This window comes from Mustela nigripes, chromosome 3 (genome assembly GCF_022355385.1).
Source record: "Mustela nigripes isolate SB6536 chromosome 3, MUSNIG.SB6536, whole genome shotgun sequence".
Classification (NCBI taxonomy): domain Eukaryota; kingdom Metazoa; phylum Chordata; class Mammalia; order Carnivora; family Mustelidae; genus Mustela; species Mustela nigripes.
This window is the reverse complement of record NC_081559.1, coordinates 39,608,960-39,632,303: the sequence shown is the minus strand read 5'-3', so window position 1 is coordinate 39,632,303 and position 23,344 is coordinate 39,608,960. Positions and strand designations below refer to the sequence as shown.

At 48.9% G+C, this 23,344-nt stretch overlaps 2 protein-coding genes across 4 annotated transcripts in view; both read right to left on the bottom strand.

Moving 5' to 3' along the window:
* EIF4E2 (eukaryotic translation initiation factor 4E family member 2) overlaps positions 1–15,675 on the bottom strand; it is a 29,632-nt gene extending 13,957 nt beyond the window's left edge. For all 3 annotated transcript variants that reach the window (XM_059393723.1, XM_059393724.1, XM_059393722.1), the window contains exons 1-6: positions 15,566–15,675; positions 9,395–9,509; positions 7,792–7,926; positions 2,866–2,970; positions 1,499–1,651; positions 1,265–1,401 (exon numbers count right to left, since the gene is read on the bottom strand). In XM_059393723.1, the coding sequence (XP_059249706.1) occupies positions 1,265–1,401; positions 1,499–1,651; positions 2,866–2,970; positions 7,792–7,926; positions 9,395–9,509; positions 15,566–15,585 (665 nt within the window). In that variant the 5' untranslated portion in view covers positions 15,586–15,675. The remainder of the gene's footprint in view (positions 1–1,264; positions 1,402–1,498; positions 1,652–2,865; positions 2,971–7,791; positions 7,927–9,394; positions 9,510–15,565) is intronic.
* Positions 15,676–17,722: 2,047 nt separating this feature from the next.
* Positions 17,723–22,973, bottom strand: CHRNG (cholinergic receptor nicotinic gamma subunit). The gene is made up of 12 exons (XM_059392719.1): positions 22,919–22,973; positions 22,594–22,733; positions 22,324–22,368; positions 22,040–22,149; positions 21,338–21,493; positions 20,540–20,637; positions 20,063–20,263; positions 19,743–19,857; positions 19,407–19,521; positions 18,497–18,710; positions 18,143–18,276; positions 17,723–17,902 (listed from the first exon to the last, which is right to left on the bottom strand). Exons 1-12 carry the CDS (start codon positions 22,971–22,973, stop codon positions 17,729–17,731), a joined length of 1,557 nt encoding a protein of 518 aa, XP_059248702.1. The 3' UTR covers positions 17,723–17,728.
* Between the last annotated feature and the right edge of the window lie 371 nt (positions 22,974–23,344).

Sequence of the window (23,344 nt, the reverse complement as noted above, 5' to 3'; positions counted from 1 at the left end):
AACTCAGAATTGCTACAGCAAGCAACTGGGGCCATGGCTGGCTAATAAACTGCTGGTGGCTCCGGGTGAGTCACAGCCAGCCATATGATTACGGACCAACTCCTGCGGCAGTGTTTCCAGTAACAAACTGGCACTTAGCTGGTTTAAGCCAACTCCACCCACAACATTCTCTGTGAATGCATGGGAAAAAGATTCCCAAAGTTTCCCTGCTGAACAGCATCGCTGGGCTCATTACTAGTCTCTAATAAGAATAACATGATGATGATATTCTTACTAATGATGACGATGATAACAGTAATAATAATTCGTCCTATAAGAGCATTCTCCACCTGAGGACCTTCAATTACAAAGATTAAATCAGCCTCACAACAACCCTGTTAGGTAAAGTATTATTATCCCCCATTTTACAGATGAGGAGACTGAAGCAGAGTGGCAGAGACTTGCCAAAGGCACATATTGATACTGGAGTCAAAGGAGAGAGTAAAACCTAAAAGTCCCGACTCCTAGTTGGCTAGCTCTCCCTCCAGTTTTGAGAAAACCTGAGAGCCACTCCCCACAACTTCTTCATAGTAACCTGAATTTACTTATGGCTTCGATCACTGAAGGAGCAACTCCAACCAGTGATTCTCATTTGTGGACATTCAACTCTAGGTACCCCAAGTCCTAGGTAGATCACAAAGCTTACTTCCCCCCTTTGGTATTCATGCTTCCCCCTTGGATTCTGCTCTCACAACCACACTATTCTCCTTCCACTACAAGTTCAGCTCTATAGACCAGGAAAGTGGGAGTCTTCATTCCCAATAATAAGAAGTCAACTTCCCAGGACAAAGAAAACAGACTGATGCTAACAGGTTAAAAAGACATGCAAAAGTGGGGTGAGGGGCGGACAGGGAGGAGGACTTGACCGTTCAGTAAAATTATCTTAAAAAACAGCAAGAAAACGAAGAGCACTTTGTCTTTCATTTTAAGATAGTGGTTAGTGAATGAAAGACACGACAGCCCGTGTAAATAAAGCAAGCCCAGGCAGCGTAACTGGGACTGTGCAGAAGGGCTCTCTCTGATACAAAGCGCCACATAGTGTAGGTGGGCAGGGAGCCTCACCAGCAAAGAACTGCTACGAGTGGCCAAAAGCACTAGAGGGGAAGACTGGTCTGTCCCTTCTCCGTAAGTCTGGCTCCTGTTTGACCGTATTCCTCTGGGCCCAACTAAGGACCTACTTCTCCTAAGCTTAGGGACATACCCCCCAAGCACCCCCAAAACGTACTTGATGCTGTCGGTGTGGGTTTTGTACTCCATAATGGTGTTGGGAGGTAGATTAAGCACTCGCCGAAGCGTATCCCGGATTCGGGCTGTGGTTGCTTGGTCACTGGCAGTCTTATTCCATATTGAAATAATGTCCTCCTACAGGAGGAACAGAAGGAGTCGTCAAAGCAAACCAGAGGCAGTGAAGAGAGCAAAGGCAACACAAGAAACCAAACCTGCCCATGGTGTAGCTTACCTGAAACCGGACAGAGACCACAGCCCCACAGATCTCCTCCCCAACCATGAACTGTTCCCCCAACATGGCCAGGATAAGATTCTCCCAGCAACGGGACGCCAAGCCCTTCCGCAGCCGAATAATCCATTTGCCACCATTTTTATTTGCATCATCCTGTATAAGATAGAAAGCACTAAAGTTAAAATGTGCTTTTGCCGGTCTTTTACTTTTGTATGCAGCAGGAAAAAAGCCAAGGATCCCTTCAACACTTAAGAAGTCTTGTCACTTTTCAGTTATTCAACTTTATAGGAAAAAACGGTGGTAGGACCAGGGAGATAAAAAATGGGAAAAAAAGAAAAACAAGGTGGGACTCCTTGGTATCAGCCTCAACAATGAATGGCTAAACCGATCCTTTTAAAAATAAACCTCTTTTTCTGAAACTACTTTGGAATCAAAATAAAGTGATATCAGATTTCAAACATACAACATTCCTCGTTTCATTCACTAGAAGTTTACCAAGTGTCACTAAGTCTCAAGCATACAGACGTGAAGCCACAGTCTCTACCAGATCTAGTCTAGTGGAGGAGAAAGCCAAGAAAATTAATCTCGGCAGTACAGTCTGACATGTGTTGCTATAACAGAGATACGCTAAGTTAAAGAAAAACAAGACAGAAACACTCAAGAAGTGGAAACATTTAACCTGGGTCTTGAGGGATGTACAGTTAGGTAAAAAAGGCGAAGGGTCTGCAGGCATCAAGAAAAACACGTCTGTGTACAAACTGAGGCTGTGTGTCAGGGAGATATGCAAAGAAGGCAGCTAGCTGCTCTGAAGAGAAGGCCTGGGCATGCTGGGAGATGAGGCCTGGAGGGTTAGTAAGTGCAAGATAATGGGAGCAATGCAGAGTTGCGTAGGGCCTATAGTTGGGTGTGTATGTATGTGCTCACATTTGTTTTCTAAAAAAAATGCCCTGGCATCAGAACAGAAGATGGGTTACAGCAAAGAGATCCTATAGCCCAGCTTTGGGCCTCCAGCTACTGCTAGCTACTCCAGCTCACTTTTTACCCACTTCAATCACATATACACTGTAGTAGTCTCTCTCTCTCTCTCTCACACACACACACACACACACATCCAGTTTAATGGGAATAAGGGTAATTAAAAAAAAAAAGTCCTTTAATGTTGTTATACCACTTTAGTGATAAAAAAATCTTTGTAAACATACAGACAAGTGATGACATCAGTGCCCTTTCCCAGAGGTCCTGGCTCCAAAGATGTACCAAATAGTGTTGTAGCTTTGAGAGAAAACTTTAAATACTTTAACCTTAGCAGGGCTAAAAAAAAACCCCGCAAACACTCAGAACAGCAGTCTGAGGTCCTCCGGGCTTACCTCCCACATGGGTTTAATTCCTTCTTTGAAGAGATGGAAGTCACTGTGGCCTGTCAGGTCCCCGGGACGTACCATGTGGCTATAAAACCTCCAGAACTGCTCCACCTGTAGAGAGAAGGCCCCAGAGCACAAAAGATTATCCTTCCTTTTTCTTTGAATGAGATTTAAGAGAAGACACTCTGCTACAGACTTGACGTTTTGGAGGACACATTTTCATTTGGGGAAGCATGTGGGAAGGAAGGCATGCTGTATGGGAAGTACAGAAATATAATACTGTTGATACAAGGATAAACTCTTTAGGTGGAAAATGCCAGCCTCAGCCAGGACCCCTATTTATGAAAGCCCCAGGATAATCATTGCATGCTATAAGAGGACCCTGTTTTACACAGTGAAATCTTTCCAGTTTATTTTTTTCTAAGTAGGCTCTATGCCCAACACAGGGCTTGAACTCATGACCCTGAGATTGAGAGTCTCATAGTCAGAGCGCCTAGGTGGCTCAGTCAGTTAAGTGTCTGCCTTCCACTCAGGTCATGATCCCAAGGTCCTGGGATCCAGCCCTGTATCCGGCTCCCTGCTCAGCCCGGGGCCTGCTTCTCTCTCTCCCTCTCTCCCTCTGCTGCCTCCCCTGCTTGTACTCTGTCAAGAAGGTGAATAAAACCTTTAAAAAAAATTTAAATAAATAAATGAAGAGTGCCACTCTACCGACTGAGCCAGCCAGGCATCCCAACACAGCGGAATCCTTTTAGTCTTGAGGTATATTAAGTGCCACATACATGTAATTTTTTAGAACCAAATCACTTTGTAAAAAATACAGTATTATTAACTACAGTCATCATGCTGTAGTCACATCCCCATGAAGTCTGATCGCTTCTCAATCACAGACTACTTACTGGCAGATACAGCGCAAACGACAACAAATACATTTAGTTCTGTTTGGTTATTGAGCCATCAGTGATGGTATCAACCACATACTCTACTCTAACCCATGGTGCCCTTGGTAAGGGCAGGACGACCAAAACCAAACAGAACTCGGCCTCTCATATTTGGGGTTTAAGTTCCTCTTCTGAACTAGAAAATTTATGTTTCTCCTTGCCCCTCCTTCATAATCCTGTTAGAAAACTAGACATATTTCCTATTAGATGCATGCCTTATCAGATGTATTTCTCTATGAGATGCATGCTTATTTCTACTCATCAAGCTATTCCTGTTTCTCTCGGTAGTGCCATGATAAGGAGACCTTACTTCCTTAACAGGTACTGGCCCCACGAAGTACTGGCCAGTGAAGAGGCACACTTTAGGAAGAAAGAAAAAATGTGGAACAGTGTGAAGACAGTTGGTATTCGCCAACACAGCAATGAGGAGGCTCTGAACAAACACCCAGCAAGACATCACAATGCACAGCTGAAAACAGGGCACTGAGGAGATGAGATTCAGGTCATACTTCTAAGTGTGGATAGTAACTAAGGAGAAGGAGACCTTACACTTTATGAAGCGGCTGTTCCTCTAGAGAACAGAAACATGGGAACTGTCTCATGTTACAAAGAAGTCAGGAACAAATGTCATTCATAGGATTTTGAAGCAGTGTCTCATCTCGACAACCGCTATGTTTAGCTGTATATAGCAACTAGGGAGAGTAAGTGGCCATACGTATTAAACGAGCAAATATCTTTTTCCACTCTGACACAGTAGGAAGAATCAAAATACACCCACTAGAACTTATAGCTCACTGTGAATTAGAAATTGGGGGGTGGGGGTGGTTAGGGAGAAAGTATACCAGCACCCCCAATTCCCCAATTGAGCACTGCTTTATTAGCTGTCTGGTCTCTTCAATTCTATAGTCAGACTACAGAATCTCAGTCACCATCGTACATCCGAATCACAAGAGAGATGAAGTACAAAACTTGAGAAATATTATTAGGCTTCAAAAGATTTCCTCTTCCTTCTCTTTAGGCAATTTTGGTATTTGAAACTCCTCACTGAAACCGCAAAATAAATGTTCAGATTCAGAATGTAGGCTGCACACACACACACAAAAGACTTCAGAAATAATCTCGGGGGGCGCCTGGGTGGCTCAGTTGCTAAGCATCTGCCTTTGGCTCGGGTCCTGATATTAGTGTCCTGGGATCGAGCCCTGCATCAGGCTTCCTGCTTGGCGGGAAGCCTGCTTCTCCCTCCCCTGCTTGTGTTCCCTCTCTCACTGTGTGTGTGTGTGTCTCTCTCTCAAATAAATAAATAAAATTAAAAAGAAAGAAAGAAAGAAATAATCTCAGGGCACCTGGGTGGCTCAGTTGCTTGAGTGTCTGTCTGACTCTTGCTTTTGCCTCAGGTCATGGTCTTGGGTGCTAGGATCCAGCCCTACATCAGGCTCTGCGCTCAGCAGGAAGTCTACTCTCCTCTCCCTCTCCGTCTGTCCCTCCCACTACTCACACACACACTTTCTAAAATAAAATCTTTGAAAAAAAGAAATAATCTCAACTACGTTCCTCATTTCATAGTTGAAAAAATGGGTTTCAGAATTTGCCCTGCACTGAGTCCAGCACCATAGCAGATGAGCCATGATGATCCCAAAGACCAATGCTCTTTCCATTTTAAGACACTGCTTTTGTAGTCATCCTGACTTCGAGAACTTTTAAATATGGTCAAATATTAGGATTAAGGAGCACTGAGAAATACTGCTTTGGATTTGATAAAATGTTCCACAATGTGATTACTTCTCTGTGAGGAACCTAATATTGTGAGACATTTCCTGATGCCTTGAATTATAAGACAGCCAACAGTGGTCACACATCCACGGATTCTAGAAGAATGATACCCCAGATGATGTTAACAATGTTGCTCTAGTCAACTCAGCATTCATGCCAAAGAGAAGAAAAGAAGAGGCACCTGGATGGCTCAGTTAAGCAACTGCCTTTGGCTCCGGTGGTGATTCCAGGGTCCTAAGCCCTGTATATGAAGCCCCATGTTGGGCTCTCTGCTAAATAGGGAGTCTGCCTCTCCCCCCTTCAACTTGTGCACACACTCCCTAATAAAATAAATAAAATCTTAAAAAAAGAAAAGAAAGGGCACCTGGGTGGCTCAGTAGGTTAAACTTCTGCCTTCAGCTCAGGTCATGATTCCAGGGTCCCAGTGTCCCAGGGTCCCAGGATCGAGCCACAGATCAGGCTCCCTGGCTCAGCAGAGAACCTGCTTCTCCCTTTCCCTCTGCCTGCCGCTCTGCCTACTTGTGTGCTCTGTCAAATAAATAAAATCTTTAAAAAAAATTTTAAAGAGAGAGAGGGGAAAGGTAGGCTCCCTGCTGAGCAGAGAGCCCGATTCGTGGCTTGATCCCAGAACCCTGGGATCACAACCCGAGCTGAAGGAAGAGGCTTTAACCCACTGAGCCACTCATGTGCCCCAAGAGTCACATGTTCTAATGAATGAGCCCACCAGGACTCTTTAATTTTAAGCCCATCTCCTCCAAAGGGGCTTTCCCCAAGCTGGAATTAATTTTTTCTTTCCTCTGAACTTCAAGAGCACTTCAGCCTTCCCTATAGCACTTATCACTGTAAGAATGACTTGCTTCTCTAAGGGCAAGAGCTTAATTCATTTTAGAACTCTTGGTGAATCCATTCAACAAACATTTCTTGAACCAAATATGCACCCAATACACAAGCTATTTTTAGTATTACAATAAAGCCTGTATCTACCAGTAATAAGGGAGTACAGGCGGGCACCTGGCTGGCTCAGTTGGAGGAGCATGTAACCCTTAATCTCAGGGTCACGAGTTTGAGTCCCACGCTGGGCATGGAGCCTACTTTTAAAAACAAACAAATAATTAAATAAATAAGGAAGGAAGCACAGGCTCACTAAAACAAATCCTTGCTTTGGGCTGAAATGATTATCAACTCAGCAGAGTAATCAGCTAATCTGATTACCAGATACATATGACATACACACACGCATATATCTGATTAATAATAAATGAAGAAATAGTCTAAGAAAGCAGCATTAAGTCTCACTTTTCTTGTTTGTAAAACATGGATAATATCACTGATCTCATAGGGCTATTATATGATCAAAGGAAACTACATCAAGTGCCTATTACTGTGTCATTCTTCTTTACCAATTTATTGTAATGTTTACTGTCAGAGTTTTCATTTCTAGTGTCTGCATTTTAAATAGGAAAAAACCTCCACAATTTCAAGAAAACAACAAATCCTGCATTTGATTCTGCCCAGAAATCAAATGTACAGCATGTAGGAAGTGCATAAAAATTTTTGCTGAACAAGACTGGTGTTAATTGCAGATATGGAAACCTAGCCACCAGTGAGGGAGACAGACAGAGCTGGGGCTATTTCTGACTCTGACAGTACTTACAAAAACAATGATTAGGATTTAATTTTCTTTCTGAACACAGGAAAAAGATGCTACTTTATACACAGTTCCTAACATACCCAAAACCCTAATGGGAGGTTCGTTGTTTTTTTTTTAAGTAAGCTCTCTGCCCCAAGATTAAGAGTTCCACGCTCTATCAGCCAGATGCCCCATTAATAGGAGGTTCTTAATGTAAGGAAAACTTTTGAATTTTACTCTTGACTTTACTGTCAAGCTTCATAAAAAATAGATATAGCGTATTATAAAATGTTTTATCCTCCATGAAAATTTGCATGCAATAGGGACTCAGTACATATCTACTTAAACAAACCTGTTTTTTTGTATTGTCCCTTTACAATCAATTTGACAACTCATATACTTCTTGATTCCTATGCATGTTACCTATGGATGTCTGATGAGAAATCAAGAATGAACAAACCTAACCTTGGGGACTCCGTCAAATAAGGAAACCAGAATCCTAAGCTACCAGGAAAGTTAAAAAAAACACTATGATGTAAATATAGGGACGAATGTTCTACAAAGGCTCATTACATTAAAGCAGTAAGTACTCACGGAGGCAAAGGTGCCAATCTGTTTGATATTCTGTTCATAGCTCTGTGAGCTGGTGGGACGGCCAGGGGTCCTTCTGGAGTACCAGAAAGTATAGTTGTACTGCAGGGGATGCTCTGCTGGTCCAGGCACAACAGCCTATCAAGTAAAGAAGGTGTGTTAATCTGGGGCATTTTTCACATGATCTGAGACAGAGAAAACATTTTACGGCGTCACCCCTTATCACCTCCACAAAAAGGACACATCCTCAATTACCTGCATTATGCCCAAGATTCCACTTACCAGTAAGTTTCCTTAGTGGTTAACTGACTCTAAGCTCCTGTAACGTTTTATCTGTATTCTTACGGCATTTGTAACTTTGTGTTTTCTAACTTAGGTATTTATGTTTATATCTTATCTCAGCCAAGTACTCCCAGGCCAAATATTGCCTCCTCTATGACACTTTATCACTTACTGGCTAGTAACCTGGGCAGGCTGCTTAACCTGTTTGTGCCCCTGCTGCTTATCTACAAAGTGAAGAAAATAATCATAACCATATCATAGGGTTGCTGAGCGGATCAAATAAATTAATAGACCTAAAGTGCTTAGCACAGTGCCCGGCACACAGTTTAAGTACTCAGTGTCAGCTATCATTACTACTGTTACTATTAAGTGGAAGCCCCTGACCCATAGTCTCATTCGCCTTTGTGTTCTCTTAGCACCTACAATGCTTGTATCTGGATAGTCCTCGACCTTGTGAGAGAAACAACTGTTTTGATATGTCAAAAAAGAAGATGATCTGGAACACCCAGGTGGCTCAGTCAGTTAAGCATCCGCCTCCAGCTCAGGTCATGATCCCAGGGTCCTCGGATCAGGACTCAGGCTCTTTGCTCAGCGGCGAGCCTGATACTCCCTCTACCTGCCCTTCCCCCTGATTGTGTACACCTTGTCCCTAACAAATAAATAAACCCTAAAAGGAAGAAAGAAAGAGAGAAAGAAAAAGAAATCTATCAGTCCCTCATTCTCTAGACTTTCTCTTTTTCCAGTAACTTTCAGTTTAGATTATTACTGACTAAAGAGTCTAAAATTTCAAGGGATATGTAGGATTAAATACTCGGCAGCAGCTTATGAAGCAACAAATAGCTCTGCTAAACTCCAAGGTTAATATCTCGTCATGCTGGGAGAATGCTGGAAAGCAAGGCAACATCTCAAGATCTTGTGGCAAGGGAAAAGTTCTAATTCCCACCATGAATGCCAGTGATTCAACAATCTTTTTCTGAGAACAAAAGCAGATATGCCAGTGTGCTTCAGTTAGTTAAGCATCTGACTCTTGATTTCGGCTCAGGTCATGATCCCAGCCAGGGTCCTGGAATCGAGTCCCAAATCTGGCTCCATGTTCAGCATGGATACTGTTTGCCCTTCTCCCTCTGCTCCTCCCCCTGCTTGAGCACATGTGTACACACATTCTCTTTCTCTCAAATAAATAAACCCTTAAAAAAAAAAAAGCAGCAGATATTCCAAAATAGGGTGCCATCAAGTTAATCTGGTATCCTTAACCTAACAGGTTCCACAAGATAACCAAATTTCAAGTCCAAAGGCAATTCTATCTCTACAGCACAAAACTCACCTTCCTCTTACTGCTGCCCTGATTCTTGTCTCGTTCCATTTTTTCCTTCTCACCATCTTTCTGTGTGCTGTTTTCTTCATTCTGATCATGGTCCCCACTGTCATCGTCTTTCAATCTGAATGGGAAGGCAAGACAATGTTAGGCCATGAATGAGCTGATTCTTGCTTACCTAGCAAAGCCACCAGGTCAAATGAACTATCATATAACAATCCCTAAGTCAGTCAAAATAGAGACAATGAGATGTATAAGAGATGAGGGAAGAGCAAGGGAGTATAGAAAGGCAGTTAGGAGGAATTTCAAAACACACTGTCTTCCAGTTTTCTTTCTTTCTTTTTTTAATCTTATTTATTCATTTGAGAGAGATACAGAGACAGAGACGGAGAGAGAGAGATCCCAGGACCTGGAGATATGACCTGAGCCAAAGGCAGATGCCCAACCATCCAAGCTACCTAGATGCCCCCCATCTTCCAGTTTTCTGACAGGCAAAGAAGCAAGAGAAAAACAGTTTAATTCATTTTATTTTTTGGCCAAAAATAATGAATTGATAATAGTTTCTGTATTGTATAACTGCTTTGGCCTTTCAAATAAAGTTAAAAACTGACCTATCTTTCTTGACACTTCTTCTAACCATCTCTCCTATCCTTCCCCACTGCAACTGCTTTAGTTCAGGCCCACTTCTCTGTCATCTCAGTTATCAAAATAAATCCCTAAATGGTTTCCCTAACACAAATCATTTCCACCCTCTATCCATCCTCCACATAGCCACCAGCATCTTTCTAAATGCAAACAAGGGGCACCTCTGTGGCACAGTCAGTTAAGCATCTGACTCTTGGTTTTAGCTCAGGTCGTGATCTTAGGGTCTTGATTTCAGGGTTGTGAGGTTGAACCCTGTGTTGAGCCCATCTGGCTCCATGCTTAGTGCAAAGTCTGTTTAAGACTCTCTCTCCCTCTGACCCTCCCCTTGGTGCTTGTGTATGTGCACATGTGCATTCACTCTCTAAGATAAATAAATAAATCTTAAAAAAAAATAAACAAAAATCTGGTCATTTAAATTCCATGCTTAAAACCATCAAACATTTAACTTCCATGCTTAAAACCATCCCTTGCCTTTTGATGCACACCCTGCAGGATAAAGTACAATGAAATTTAAGATCCTCTAGAATCTGATTTTTGCCTACTGATATTTCTTTCCCTTCCCATCTCCCAAAGCAATCTATAGTCCCACAGCTATGCCTCTGCAAACACTACCCCTCAGCCTCAGGTGCCACTCCTCCTACGTCTATTTTTCCCATTAAATGGAGGGATCTCTTAGAAGTCTTTTTAATCTTTGATCTCCAGCACCAAAGACAAGAAGATGTTGCCTTAACATATTACACGATGTTAAACGTTAAACATGAATCAATGTTAAACGAAAAGAAAAAGAAATGACTGAAAGAGGGAATGAATGTCTTCTTGCCTGGTAAGACTGGTCAAATGTAGAGTAGATGCTATACTTCTAGAAGCAGTGAACTACCTACCCTAAGGCTTTCAGGTACATCTAAAGCTCACTGGATTCAGACAAAAAGATAAACGGAAGGTGAATTCACAAAGATACGAATGTCATGTAATTTAGAGCTGGACCATTAGCTTATCATGGCTCTTCTCCAAAACCACCTTTGGCCCTAATGACTATCTAGTCAAACGGAATTAGGTGATTCTCAAGAAAGGACCTAGAAATGCTCAAGTGATAACCTTATATACCTATAGAAACATGATGCAAAGTATTTTGCATTTTCTTTTGCCCATAAATTTCCAGTGCATAGCACATAAAAAGCACTCAATAAATATTAGAATGCACAAACTAGCCATGTGATGAGGTGCCTTTTCTGCTCATTTCACAGCCCTACTTGTAGGGTATACTCAGGTGCATGATGCCATAAATGACCCTACCCCACTCTGTTCAAGGAATGAGTATGAAGGGCACTTGAATAAAGGGCATTCCAGCCTGGCCAATAACTGATGCCCCATGGTCTTGCTCATAATTATGAGTAGATTCCTTGCTTGGCTTTTCATCCAGGAAATGAAAGATCACACAGATTCAGAAGCTGGGACAACTACATGGCTCCCACATGAGAAAAGCAATGAGGGTAGACAATGAACAAGAGCAAAGAAAACCAGTAGGGAGAAAGGAAATGGAGCAGAGAAAGTGGTGAGAAAAGTGGCTTTGTTTGTGATGCTGCCATCTTGTTTAGTTTGACTTCCCCAGACTTCTGGGAGAACATTATCTGTGCTTATTATACTTCTCCCCCTTTATTAAACTCGAGATGGTTTGGTTTACTTTCCTAAAGGAACCTGTATAGCACCAAGTCCCACATTTACCAAGCCACTTATTGTATCAGAGGTTAGACTGCCTGTCCCCAAGGATCTGATTGTGGAGATAATGTATACATACTTGGGAATCAGCTTGGTACAAAGGTCCTGCTCTCTATGTGCCAAATATCACCTCCTTCTTGGTCCCAAAAAACTCCTTGCACTCTTGTGTTATCAGCCTACTTACAGTTTCCCGATCTCACCCCTCTGTTATACTCACCGTGTGGTCTCTTCCCCTACTTAACTTGTCCATCAGGACTTGGGATGAGGGCCACTTTCTCTTAGAAACATTTCCTACTCTCCCTAGGCTGGATCAGGCTCCCCTCTTCTGAATCTCACCATACAAATGCTTGTACTTGTCTCAGATGTAATGTCATGGCTACTTTTTTGGGCTCCCACCAATCAAAAATTTCTCATGGTTTTTTATACCGAATAGGCCCAAGACAGCTCCTAATTCTTATCTTTGGGGCACACCTCAGGACTCAAGCCATTTCCCTCTCTTCTTACCTCTTAGCCTTCACTATATCCTCTGGGGTCTCTCCTCTTTGAAGAGGGGCAGTTTACTAGCCCCAAGAAAAGTTGGGGCTAGTAAGTTCCTTGGAGCTAAGTTCCTTTCTCTGCTGCTAATCACAACAAGGAAAGAGAAAAAGAATAGCAAAAATAATTATATCTGAGAAGAAACAGTGCCACTGAGATCCCTGGACCACACTTCCTGATTCCCTTCAGAGATGGTAAAAGGAAATCCTACGGACCTTCATCTTGTGTTATTTGAGAGTGGAGCTAGCCAACTACGCTGCCCTCAAAGCCCATACTTAAGGCAAATCACTTGCACCCTATGTTCCAGAGGCTACTCTTCCCAGCCTAAAGCTGGATTTGAGCCAAGATACCATCAGGACTAAAAATCAGTGCTCCACAGACTCAGGAGCGCAATTAGCATCTCTAAGGCTATCCAGACTGAGTGGCTAAGTCAGCTCATCAAACCTTCTGCCCAGGTTTGTCCTTATACTAACTAGATGCTTGTGGATAGGAACTTGGGTCTAATTCATCTTTACATGTCCAGCATCAGAGACAGACAACAAACATGTTTAATGAAAACATGTCTAAAATCAAAGCAATAGGGGCACAGTTACTGAAGTGTCTGCCTTCGGCTCAGGTCATGATCTCAGGATCCTGGGATGGAGCCCCACACCAGGATCACTGCTCAGAGGGGAGTCTGCTTCTGCTTCCTCCTCTCCCCTCTGCCCACCCCCCCCCCCGCCTGTGTGCACTCACTCTCTCTCAACTGAGTTAAAACTTAAAAAATAAAATAAAATTGGGGCGCCTGGGTGGCTCAGTTGGTTAAGTGACTGCCTTCAGCTCAGGTCATGATCCTGGAGTCCCGTGATCGAGCCCCTCATCAGGCTCCCTGCTCAGCAGAGAGCCTGCTTCTCCCTCTGCCTGCTGCTCTGCCTACTTGTGCTCTCTATGTCTCTGTCAAATAAAAATAAATTTAAAATAAAATAAAAGCAATACAAGGCAGAATAAATAGGATGAGTGCCAAACAGGTGGCTTGGACAATACTTTAAGAAAGGGCCAAAAGCTAGCAAAGAGAGAATAGTGACAAAATCGAGTAGGGCATCTAGAGCTGAAAATTAATCAGTCTGGGACTGCAGAACAGTGAAAGCATCTTAGGTTTGACATCATGTCAACAGGATCAATGACAGGGGCATTAATGGACTTGACAGATGTGGGAGGTAGGGTATAATTATAGTCCTAGGTCAAAGTCGAGCCCACTGAGTAGAGAAAGTTAGAGCTCTTCTTTAACCTGAGCTCATCAGACTAGACGACAGTACCCAGGTCCAGGCAATGGACTTTTATGATGCTGGCAAACTGGCACCAGTCCTTAGGAACCATGTGGTTTAGAGTATAGAAGCCAAAATGTAACAATGGTCTAAAAACTGCAGATTTGGGGGGATCAGGGCTGGCTCAGTCAGAGGAGCTCCGGGCTTGGGGCTGTGGTTTCAAGTCCCATGTTGGGTGTAGAGATTATGCAAAGAAATAAACTTCAAAGCCTGGGGCAGGAGTGTGGTCTCTAATTGCTAATTTCAAATAAATGAAATGCTTTGGCTTTCTCCTGCATAGCTAGGAGATGTTAAAAAATTCTGACTCGGTATAAGGAATAGCTAATAATGAAACATTAAAAATGATCCAGGTTAATTTTTGTCAAGAGGTACTTGAACCTAGGTTAAACAACACATCTGGGTTTGAATTCTGCCACATGGGCCTTCCTGTTTTTGTGGACAAGTTACCCAACCTCAGGGGGCCTCATTTTCCTATCTGTAGAAGGAGGTAACACGACCCCCTTTGCAGGGTTGTTAGGTGTAGAAATAATACGTGAAAAGTACCTAGCAAGATGCCTATGGAAGCCATTGCTACTATTCTTAAATTAGTTTACTGCAGATTGCTAAATGATTTGGGCAGGACTGGACTAAATGACCCATAAAGTGCTTTCCTAAGATGAAATTCTGATTTGTTTGATCCAGCAGAGGAACAGGGTTTGCAGAAAGCTTCACTGAGGGAGGACTTAGATCTGGAACTTGGTGCCCCAGAGATTCAAGATGAGGGGTACAAAAGGGGGAGGGGGAGTGTGGCTGTTCCTACTGAGATGGGCTCAGCTAGGCAGCAGACTTTTTCCAAGTCCCCAGAGACTTCTCAGAGACCAGGAAACATTCCTGAGGAGCTGCCTAGAGGGCTGAAACCCAGGACTCCTGAATTTGCAAACCAGCACTCCTTGTCCTGGAAAAATCCCAACTTGCCGTCAGCAGACAGTCACAGCCTAAACAGTGATGCCACTTTACATTTCTTCCTCACTATAAGCAGTTCACAAAGTACCTTTAGGCACTGCTGAATGTGATTTGACCTTTATCACACGCCAGGGCACTAACCACTAATGTGCCTTAGATAACAATGGCTGGGTAACTCTTCTACTGTCAAATAACTGGGAAACTGGTGGGTCTGGGCCTGGAAATCCGGGTCTTTGGAGATCAGATTTACCAGATTATTAGAAGAGCGATAAGAACATAAACTACCTCAAGATACAATCGCTAGAGGGAAATACTCTCATTTCTTTTCTGCATTTCCAATTGATGCTCAACTAGGAACAAATAGGGTAGACACGGAAGTAGAGACGGGGGCAACGTCAAGTGTGCTCGCTGGGCAAGAAAACGAGCAGCTCCCCGTGAGTGTGTTGGAAGGGAAAAGGAGGAGGAGAACGGAAGTAGGAAGAAGGCTGAGGCAGACCAGGGGCGTTGCCTAACTGAGCAGCCTCCAGGCGCAACAGCCACATCGTCTCACTGCACCTTCCCAACTCTTGGACCCGGACTGTTACCGTCCCCACTCTGCAGATGAGAACACTGACTCAGAGAGGCGAGGTGACCTGCCCAGGCTGGAGAGCGTGCGTGGAAAGCCGGCTTCAGAGGCAGGGCAGCCAGGCTGCGGAAACACCCAAACCGCCGCGGTCTCCGCCCCTCCACTCTGCCGGCCACCCGCACCCACCGGGGCGGGGCGTCCAAAAAGCTGCTTCCGGGCGTCACAGCTACCTCCTCCCCGGGCCCCCGCGCTTCGCCGTCGGTCCGTACGACCCCCGCGTCTCTGGGACCCCCGCATCACGCCTTCCCAGCCCCCTCCTCTTCCCCGCCGGCCGCCTGGGCCAGGGAGGCCCGCAGCCCAAGCCCGGCAGGGAGGACGGCGCCGGGGAGTTTTGCCGCCGCCAGCCCCGCTGGGGGGCGGGCGCGGGGAACGGTTGGGGGAAGGGGCCCCGTGGGGCGGCCACGCGCCACTCACGCGTCGAACTTGTTGTTCATCCTCTCACCGCCGCCGTCGCCACTGCCTCACGGAGTGACTTCCGCTCCGCCAGGTCTCCCCCCGCTTAGGGCCCGGCTACTTCCGGCTGCGCGCGGCGCAGCGGAACGTCGGCGCCCTACCTCTGTGTGGGGCGGGTTTCCCGGGACGCCCGCCTTGGGCGGCTGCGCGGAGGCGCGGGTTTGGCGGCCGGTAGGGTCGCGTGGGCTCTTCGCTCTTCCCGGGTTCCTGTCGTGCGTCCGAGGGGACGTCCCGACCCCCTCCCGCGGCGGCTCGGAGAAAGAGGCAGAGCCGCGTCGCTGACCGTGCGGGCTCTGGACTCACTGCTTGGTACAGATCCCGACTCCACCCCCAGACAGGCTGCGCGATCCTCCCCGAGGCTCTTTCCTCTTGGGGTACCCGCCACACTGTATTATAGCACCTGCCTCTTCGGGTTGCCGCGCGGATGGAATGGGATCGTCAGTGGCAGGTGCTAGACTTAGTCGCCCGCAGTAAGTGTAGTGTTGTAAATTTTTGCTTACTTGAGCCAGGAGCTAAAGAGCTCATCTCCGCCCTTTGAGGCAAGTCAGAGAAGTTGAGAGACTCACCCCGGGGGACAAAGCTAGTGAAAAGCTTACAAGAACCACAGATGGGCCCACCGTCATCAAAGTGCCTCCCGGATCTAAATCTCGGCTCCAAATACACAGGGAGACCGCGCATATAAACTGGAGTTAATGAAGTGAACCTGCTGGTGGTTGAGCCCCAAAGCCAGCAACCCTGTATTTGGGGGAGGGTGTTGTTTCCGGGGTCGCCCCCCCCCCCCGCAATGTCCCATTGTCAAGTCTTACGTGGTACTTTAACACTTGGGAGTCACTTTCACCTGCACCTTTGATCCTCTAATGTGGGTAGATAGGAACTGAATGTAAATGTACCCGCATTTACAGAGGCTCAGGGGGCTCGAATGAGTTGCTCAAGTTGTCTTATCACCTGTAAGACTCAGGCCCCAGCTGTACTCTCAGAGCAGGGCCTTTCCTCTCTCCCAGGAAGACCTCAGCCATCTTGTTTCCTAAGTGGGGCCAGGGGAAGCTGGTCAGAGTCTCCTCTCAGAAGGCAAAGCCCAGTGATTCCCTGTTACCTCCCAGCCTTTCTGCCTACCTCTTGGTTGCCTTAAGCATCCTTTGGGACAAGTGCAAATGCCCCAGCCCTTGAGAAGAGAAGAGGGGTCTGTTTTCCAGGCCATGGAATCTTTCTTGGAGTGTCTAGAATTGGGTTGGGAATTCTGGACTCCAGACTATTTAGCCACCAGTGTTCTGGGAAGCCCTTCTTACCCTGGGCCTCAACTTGCCCATCTGAAATGTGGGGGAATAGTGACTCTTACTTGTCCATGATGACCTGAGGAGCTCTTAATTCATGGAATCTTTTGTGATCAATGACAAAGCATAGAATGCAAAGGTCACTGGTGCAGGTGAGTATTGGCTGCTTATAGCGCCCAGAAGGCAGGGGAGGGAGAGTAGCAGCTGGACTGGGCTGCTGCCATTCTTTCAAGAGAACATTTCGCACCTGTCTTGACCTGCCTCCTTTAGGGGCCTTTGGGGAACTTGTAAAAAGGAAGGGAGGCCTAGGCATGGAGGGATGGGACCTTGCCTAGTTGGGAACATCATACAAGACAGATTCCTTAGGGCTTCAGAAATGAGGGGAGTAAGGGGCACCTGGGTGGCTCATTCGGTTAAACAACTGCCTTTGGCTCAGGTCATGATCTCCGCCGGGTCCTGGGATTGAGCCCCAAGTTGGGCTCCCTGCTCAATGGGGAGTCTGCTTCTCTCTCTCCCCTCTGCTCATGCTCTCTCTCTCTCTCAAATGAATAAATAAAATCTTAAAAAAAAAAAAATAAATGATGGGGCTTGCTCATGCTTTGCTGAAATGAGGGGGTTGCCAGGAGTAGGTAACCAGTGCCATGTGGTGATCCCAAGAGCACACACTGCCCACAGCCATTTTCAGCCACTCCAGAACTCCAGCTTGGTCTCTTTATTTTCCGTGCTTTTTTCAGGGCCGTTGGCCTACATGGCCCTGCAGGGCACTTCCCAAAGGGCCCATCATGACCTCAGTCACTGAAGAACCCAGCTGACAAGACTCCATGTGTCTAGCAGCAGTTGGTTGCTGGTTGGCTCAGTCAGGTGGGGGCAGGTATGAGCGGGGGTCTCCAGGGAATGGCAGAGCGGGCACCTGGTTGTAGTGGGCCATGAGGAAGATGCCAGCAGTGCCACAGACAAAAAGTGAGAGCATGGCCAAGAAGCAGACACGGTCCAGCACGCGGCCCACCAAGAACCACTCCTCACTCCCCTGGAGGCGAAAGGCGGGGTGTGGGATGATCAGCAGTGACACCAAGCCTGCCCTGGATCACTGTGTGATCCCAAAGCCCTTCTCACCTACTTCCAGGCCTTAACCTGCCTTCGGCCATAGTCCCCTGGCCCCAGTGTCCCAGTTCCAATTTTCTCATCCCATTGCCCTACCACAGCCACCCCACTCATCTTGCCCCCGTCTCAGTTCCACGTCCCTCCCCGGGTACTGAATCCCCCTTACACTGTCAAAGTGACTCTGCTGGTGTCGGGCGAGGGCAATCAGGTTGCAGGCTTCCACACATGCCTGGATGGCGGGGGCGGCCTGCTTCAGGCTGCTGCACCACTCCTGGCTGTGCCCTGGCTCCGGGCCTTTCTCTGTGGGAGAGAGGGTAAGGTCAGGGAATAGAGCGGAGAAGAACTAGTCTGAGAAGGCAGCCTCTCCCAAGGGGCCCTAGCGTCTCTCTCCTCACCCGGGAGACTTAACAACACTCATCTGCTCTGCCTGGTTCTTTGGCTGACAGCTAGCCCTCCCTGTCTGGAGTCCCTGGGGAGGAGTGTCTCCACAGTCATCCCTACCCCACAACCCCAGCCTCACCTAGCTTCTCCAGCGCTGCCCTCACCAGCCCATTGTGCTGCCGCTGCCGGAAGAGAAGTTCACTTCGAGGCAGGCTGAGAGTGACCTCTTCCCCAGCTGTGGGCGACCATCCTGAGGAGCCGTTCTGCAGCTGGCGCTGGGGGTCGGGCACAGCTGCTGGGGAAGGTGGGCAAATGTGCATCCGCAACAGCTGGGGCAAGAGCCGTAGGAACACCTGGAGAAAGGATTTGGTGGCGGGCTTCAGCTAGAAGCCAGCTGACCTGGTATGGAGCTGGGTTTCTGAGCCCAAGGAGAAGGTTGGGCGGGAGGGCTCAAGCCACTAGGGGCCCAGAGGCAGCACACGATGGCCAGGGGCTTGACCCCACTCAGCTCCGCTGGTCTGTGCTAAACACAGGGAGCCTAGGTCCTCCAACTTGTGTGCATGGCAGTATCACCAGGGCACTCCCTACCCAGGTTTCCAGACCCCACCCCCGCTGTTCTGGTCCAGAATGCCTGGGGTGGGCCTGAGAACCTGCAATTGCAACAAGGGTCTCTGTTGGCTGTAGATCACACGGACTCCGGAGCCAGACTGCCTGGGTGGAATCTTGCCTCTGCTTCCTCGCCAGGCAACCTTGGGTAAGTTAATGAATCTCTCTGTGCCTCAACTTCCTCACTTGCAAAATGGAGATGGGACTAAAACCCACCTTGTGGGAGATCTGTGATGATCAAACGCTTCTGCACGCATAATACACCGGTCACATAATAAACACTCAGGATTATATTAATCCATGGGGCACATGTTTCAAGATATACACAGGGGTGTTTGCCACTGAATGTGGCAGGTGAGTAGGGAAGGGGAAGGGGTGGAGAGGAGGACGTGTATGAGTGGACTGGACAGGAGGACGCTGAAGTGGGCAGGGAGGGGCCTTGCCTTTCGGACCCCACGAGCCATGGAATGTGTGTGGGGGGACCGCAAAGACACGTTGAGCACGACCACAGCATTCACGACAATGAGGATGGTCACCACCAGGAGGAAGGTGAGGTACCTGCCGGGGTTGAGTGGAGGGTTGAGCAGGAGGTGGGGCTGGGCCCTTTGGCCCTTCATCTCTAGCTGCACCCCCACTCTTGGCACCCAACACCCCCAATCCCTTAGGGTGAGGGGTTGGCATTGAGGGAGGTGGGTGTGGGAGTGGCAGGAGGGACTTCCTGCCCTGACTTCTGGGCAAGGTTGGGGGAGGTGGGCGGTCGGCGTGAGGGGCAGCCTTACTTGCTGATTAGTGGCACTGCCTGGGAGGTCTCGGGCACCTTCTTGGCCACGAGGAAGAGGAAGACAGTCTGGGCCAGGAGCACGTTAATGGCGACGGTACACTTCTGGCCCCCCGCTGCCCATAACCAAGAGGTCTTCAGAGCTGATGTCAATGTCAATTTCTCTGCTGTGGGGCACCTCCCCCACCCCATAAGGAGGCCGACGGCCCTGGTCTCCAGGGACAGGTGGTCCTGTGTGTGGTACCCCAACCCTGTGTCCTCCCAGCTCGTCCCTGTGCTACCACCTGGGGCCAGGGCTCCCCTCCCACCGGCTCCTGGTACCCTTGGCAGGAAGGAAGTAGATGAGGATGGCGACCGAGGAGATGAGGACACAGGGTGCAATGATATTGATGACATAGAAGAGGGGTTTGCGCTGGATCAGCAGGTAGAAGACGACCTTCTGGTGGCCTGCCTCCTCTGCCGGTGCCTCCACGTCTAGCAGCATCTTGGCAGGCCGGTGCCGGATGGCCCACTCCCCATTCTCTGCGGGAAGCAGGCCAGGGTGGGCACAGAGAGGGAAGCCCCCATCCCCTAGCTGCAGGGTGGCCAGCGCAGGCCCAAAGGAGCACCATCCAAGGAGCCCGGATACATGATCCCCCTCCCACCCAAACTAGGAGAGAAGAACTATGTTGAGCCTTTAAAGATATATTTTTATGGATTACTGTGGTTTTCACCTTGGGTTACAGGGAAGGGGGTCTGAGCTTAGTCTGGTTCTTCCCTGGAGGCCAGGTCCAGCAGGGATCCTGGGAGGAAGTTTACCTGTGAAGGCCTCAGGGTCGATGAAAATCCACTCGATGGTCTGGCCATCTTCCTGGCTGAGCTGCAGATTGATCTCATTGGTGCTGTAGGTCTGGGACCTGGGAGATGGGGAGGGAGGGGGGATACATTTGAGTATGGGTAAAGCCACCTCTGAGGTCACCCAGATGATCGTCCAAGGAAGCTGTGGACAGTATTGCCTTCAAAAGTGCAGCCCAGAGGGGCACCTGCATGGCTCAGTCATTAAGCATCTGCCTTCAGCTCAGGTCCTGGGATAGAGCCCTTCACTGAGCTCCCTGCTCGGCAGGAAACCTGCTTCTCCATCTCCCACTCCCCCTGCTTATATTCCCTCTCTTGCTGTGTCTCACTCTGGCAAATAAATAAAATCTTTAAAAAAAAAAAAAAAAAGGAGGGTCTCCTTGTGAAAAGAACACTCAAACAGACTTTCTCCCCCACACCCCATTTCTGGATAAGAAGACTGATTCACCCTCCACCTCTCCATGGGGTGAGGGGTGACACTCGTGAGTGCCTTCTTGCCCACACACCCCGGTCATTAATTCCTCCTTTGGAGTACAGGCAGGGAAACTGAGGCAGAGAAGGAGGATGAGCAAGGAGACTGTGGCTTAGCAGGGAGGGACGTGGGCATCTTCAGGTGTCTGAAGATGACAAACACACAGGCCCCCTGAGAGCTGGGCTGGGCCCCTGCTGAGACTGCCTAGCATCCCCCAGCCAGCCAGACTCCTCTTAGGTCCACTCTCTGAATCCCTCCCCGCCTCCCCTGCCCCTGGTAAATGGCCTCACTGGAAGACGAGGGAGCAGTTCTGCCAGTCGAAGGGGAAGTAGGTGACAGAGACCGGGCAGGATGAGCGGAAGATGGCCGGTGGCAGCCAGTAGACACATCCGTCAGGAGACACCAGCACATTGCAGTAGAGGGCCACCTCGAACACGCCGTCCACGCTGTGCATAGGCCGGGCCACGGGGCTGGGGCGAGGGGTCACGTCCCCGGCAACCCCAGGCCAGCCCTTGCCCTGCGTGGATGGGGCCTGGGGACAGCAGCCCTTCACGGCCACAGGGTCCACCACCTCCTTCCAGAGGGCTCCCCCACCGCACCCACCTCCCGGCTTCCTCCAGCCTGTCCCCTCATCACCAAGGCCTGGTCACAATGGTACTAACATCTCCCCAGCTCTTGCCAAGTGTGGGAGGTGACCCCGAGTGCGGCCCTCCATGTCGATTCACTCCTGATGGCTTCTGTGGCAGCTGCCCTCATCCCCGCGGCCAAGGAAGAGCAGCGGCCCACCAGAGGACCCGGGACAGAAGAGATGGAGCCAGGCCGGGGGGGTTGGGTCTGCTGGCCTGGCCCTGCCCCCAGCGGCACCTGCCCCTGCCAGTATTTCCCAGTCTGTACCTTCTGCTCACCGGGCCCTTTCCCCGGAGCCCCCTAGTACTGGGCCCTACCCTTGTGTCCTTTTGTCCCCCCCAACCCCTGCTTGCATCCCTCCTCACTTGTTTTCCAGCACGACATCCGGCCGCCACACCATGGTGGACGGCACCCTCAGCACCCAGAGGCCTTCGTAGTCTTGAGGGTCCCAGCGCAGGCGATAGTCACACCACTGCTGCAGGAGGAGTGGGCTTGCCAGGCCCTGCTCTCCGCCAAGTCACCCTCTGCTCCCCCCGGGAATGGTGCTCAGCCCAGGTGGGTCAGAGGAGGCAGGGAGGGGATGGGGGAAGGCAGGTAGCTCTAAGGGCACTGGGACCCCATAGAAAAAGACTGTGGGGTGGCCTCTTACCATCTCTATCCAGACATTGGTGGTGAGGGCCTCCTCTCGCTCATTCTAGGGGTACAGAGCAGCAGATGTTAGTCCTCTCCAGATGTTAGTCCCTCTAGACCCCCGTTGGGTGCGACAGGACCTCAGCCTCTTGGGCAGCCCTCGTGGGAGATTTCTAGCCCCCCAGCCTCCCCCCTGTGGAGTCCTTCCTCCGCCTCTCCCTAACAGGTCCCAGGGGCCAGGTACACTGGGCCTTTATCTCCCCCACTGCTCTCCAGGCCTGTGGCTCACCAGGGAGATGAGGTTGGTGAGTGTGAGCTTCAGGCTGACATTGACCACGTCCGAATCGCGCTCAGCGGGCCTCAGGTGGGGGTTGTAGCTGTGCATCAGGTCCCCGAGCAGACGTTCCTCCTGGTTCCGGCCCTCGGCTCCTGCAACAGACAGCACTGAGCCTGGGTACAGGGGCTATGGGGCAGATAGAGGGAGAGGGTGTGATGCGGAGAAGTGGGGTGCTGGGCATGGGGGCAGGCTTCAGTAACCCTCTAGACCCTCTGTCCCCTGGGCATTGGGTCTCTACTCCAGTCCTCCCCAGGCTCCTGATCCCCTGTGTCCACACCCAAGCAGACAGCCAGCAGCAGCAGGAGGAACAGCAGCCCTGGGCCCCTGAGCATGGTGCCACAGCTCTCTACAATGACGGGTGGGACAACAGCTCCCAGCTCAGGGCAGAGAGATGCAGACTCTGGGTCTCATATAACAGCCCAAGCTCCCACCCCAGCCAGGCCAGCCCAGCCCCACCAGCTGTCCGACCACAGCACTGTCAGCTGTTCCAAGATGGACAAAATGCCAGGCTCAGGTTACCTGGGCTGGGGAGGGGACAGAGGGGGCCTGTCTGCTCCAGTAGAGACAGCCCAGCCTCTATCCCCACTCTCTGATTCTGCTGTCCCAGCCCCTGTTCCTTCTCTTGGGGGAGCTGAAGACAGCCAGGGACAGAGAGATGTGGGAGGGAGGCAGAGTGTGAGGAAGGGCCCTGAATTGGGCTCTC

Coding starts and splice junctions, on each gene's coding strand:
- CHRNG (XM_059392719.1), bottom strand. CDS start 22,973: ATGCTCAGGGGCCCAGGGCTGCTGTTCCTCCTGCTGCTGCTGGCTGTC. Junction 21,494..22,039: donor GATGTCGTGCTGGAAAACAA/GTGAGGAGGGAT, acceptor GCCTATGCACAG/CGTGGACGGCGTGTTCGAGG. Junction 17,903..18,142: donor AGCAGAGTCACTTTGACAGT/GTAAGGGGGATT, acceptor TTTCGCCTCCAG/GGGAGTGAGGAGTGGTTCTT.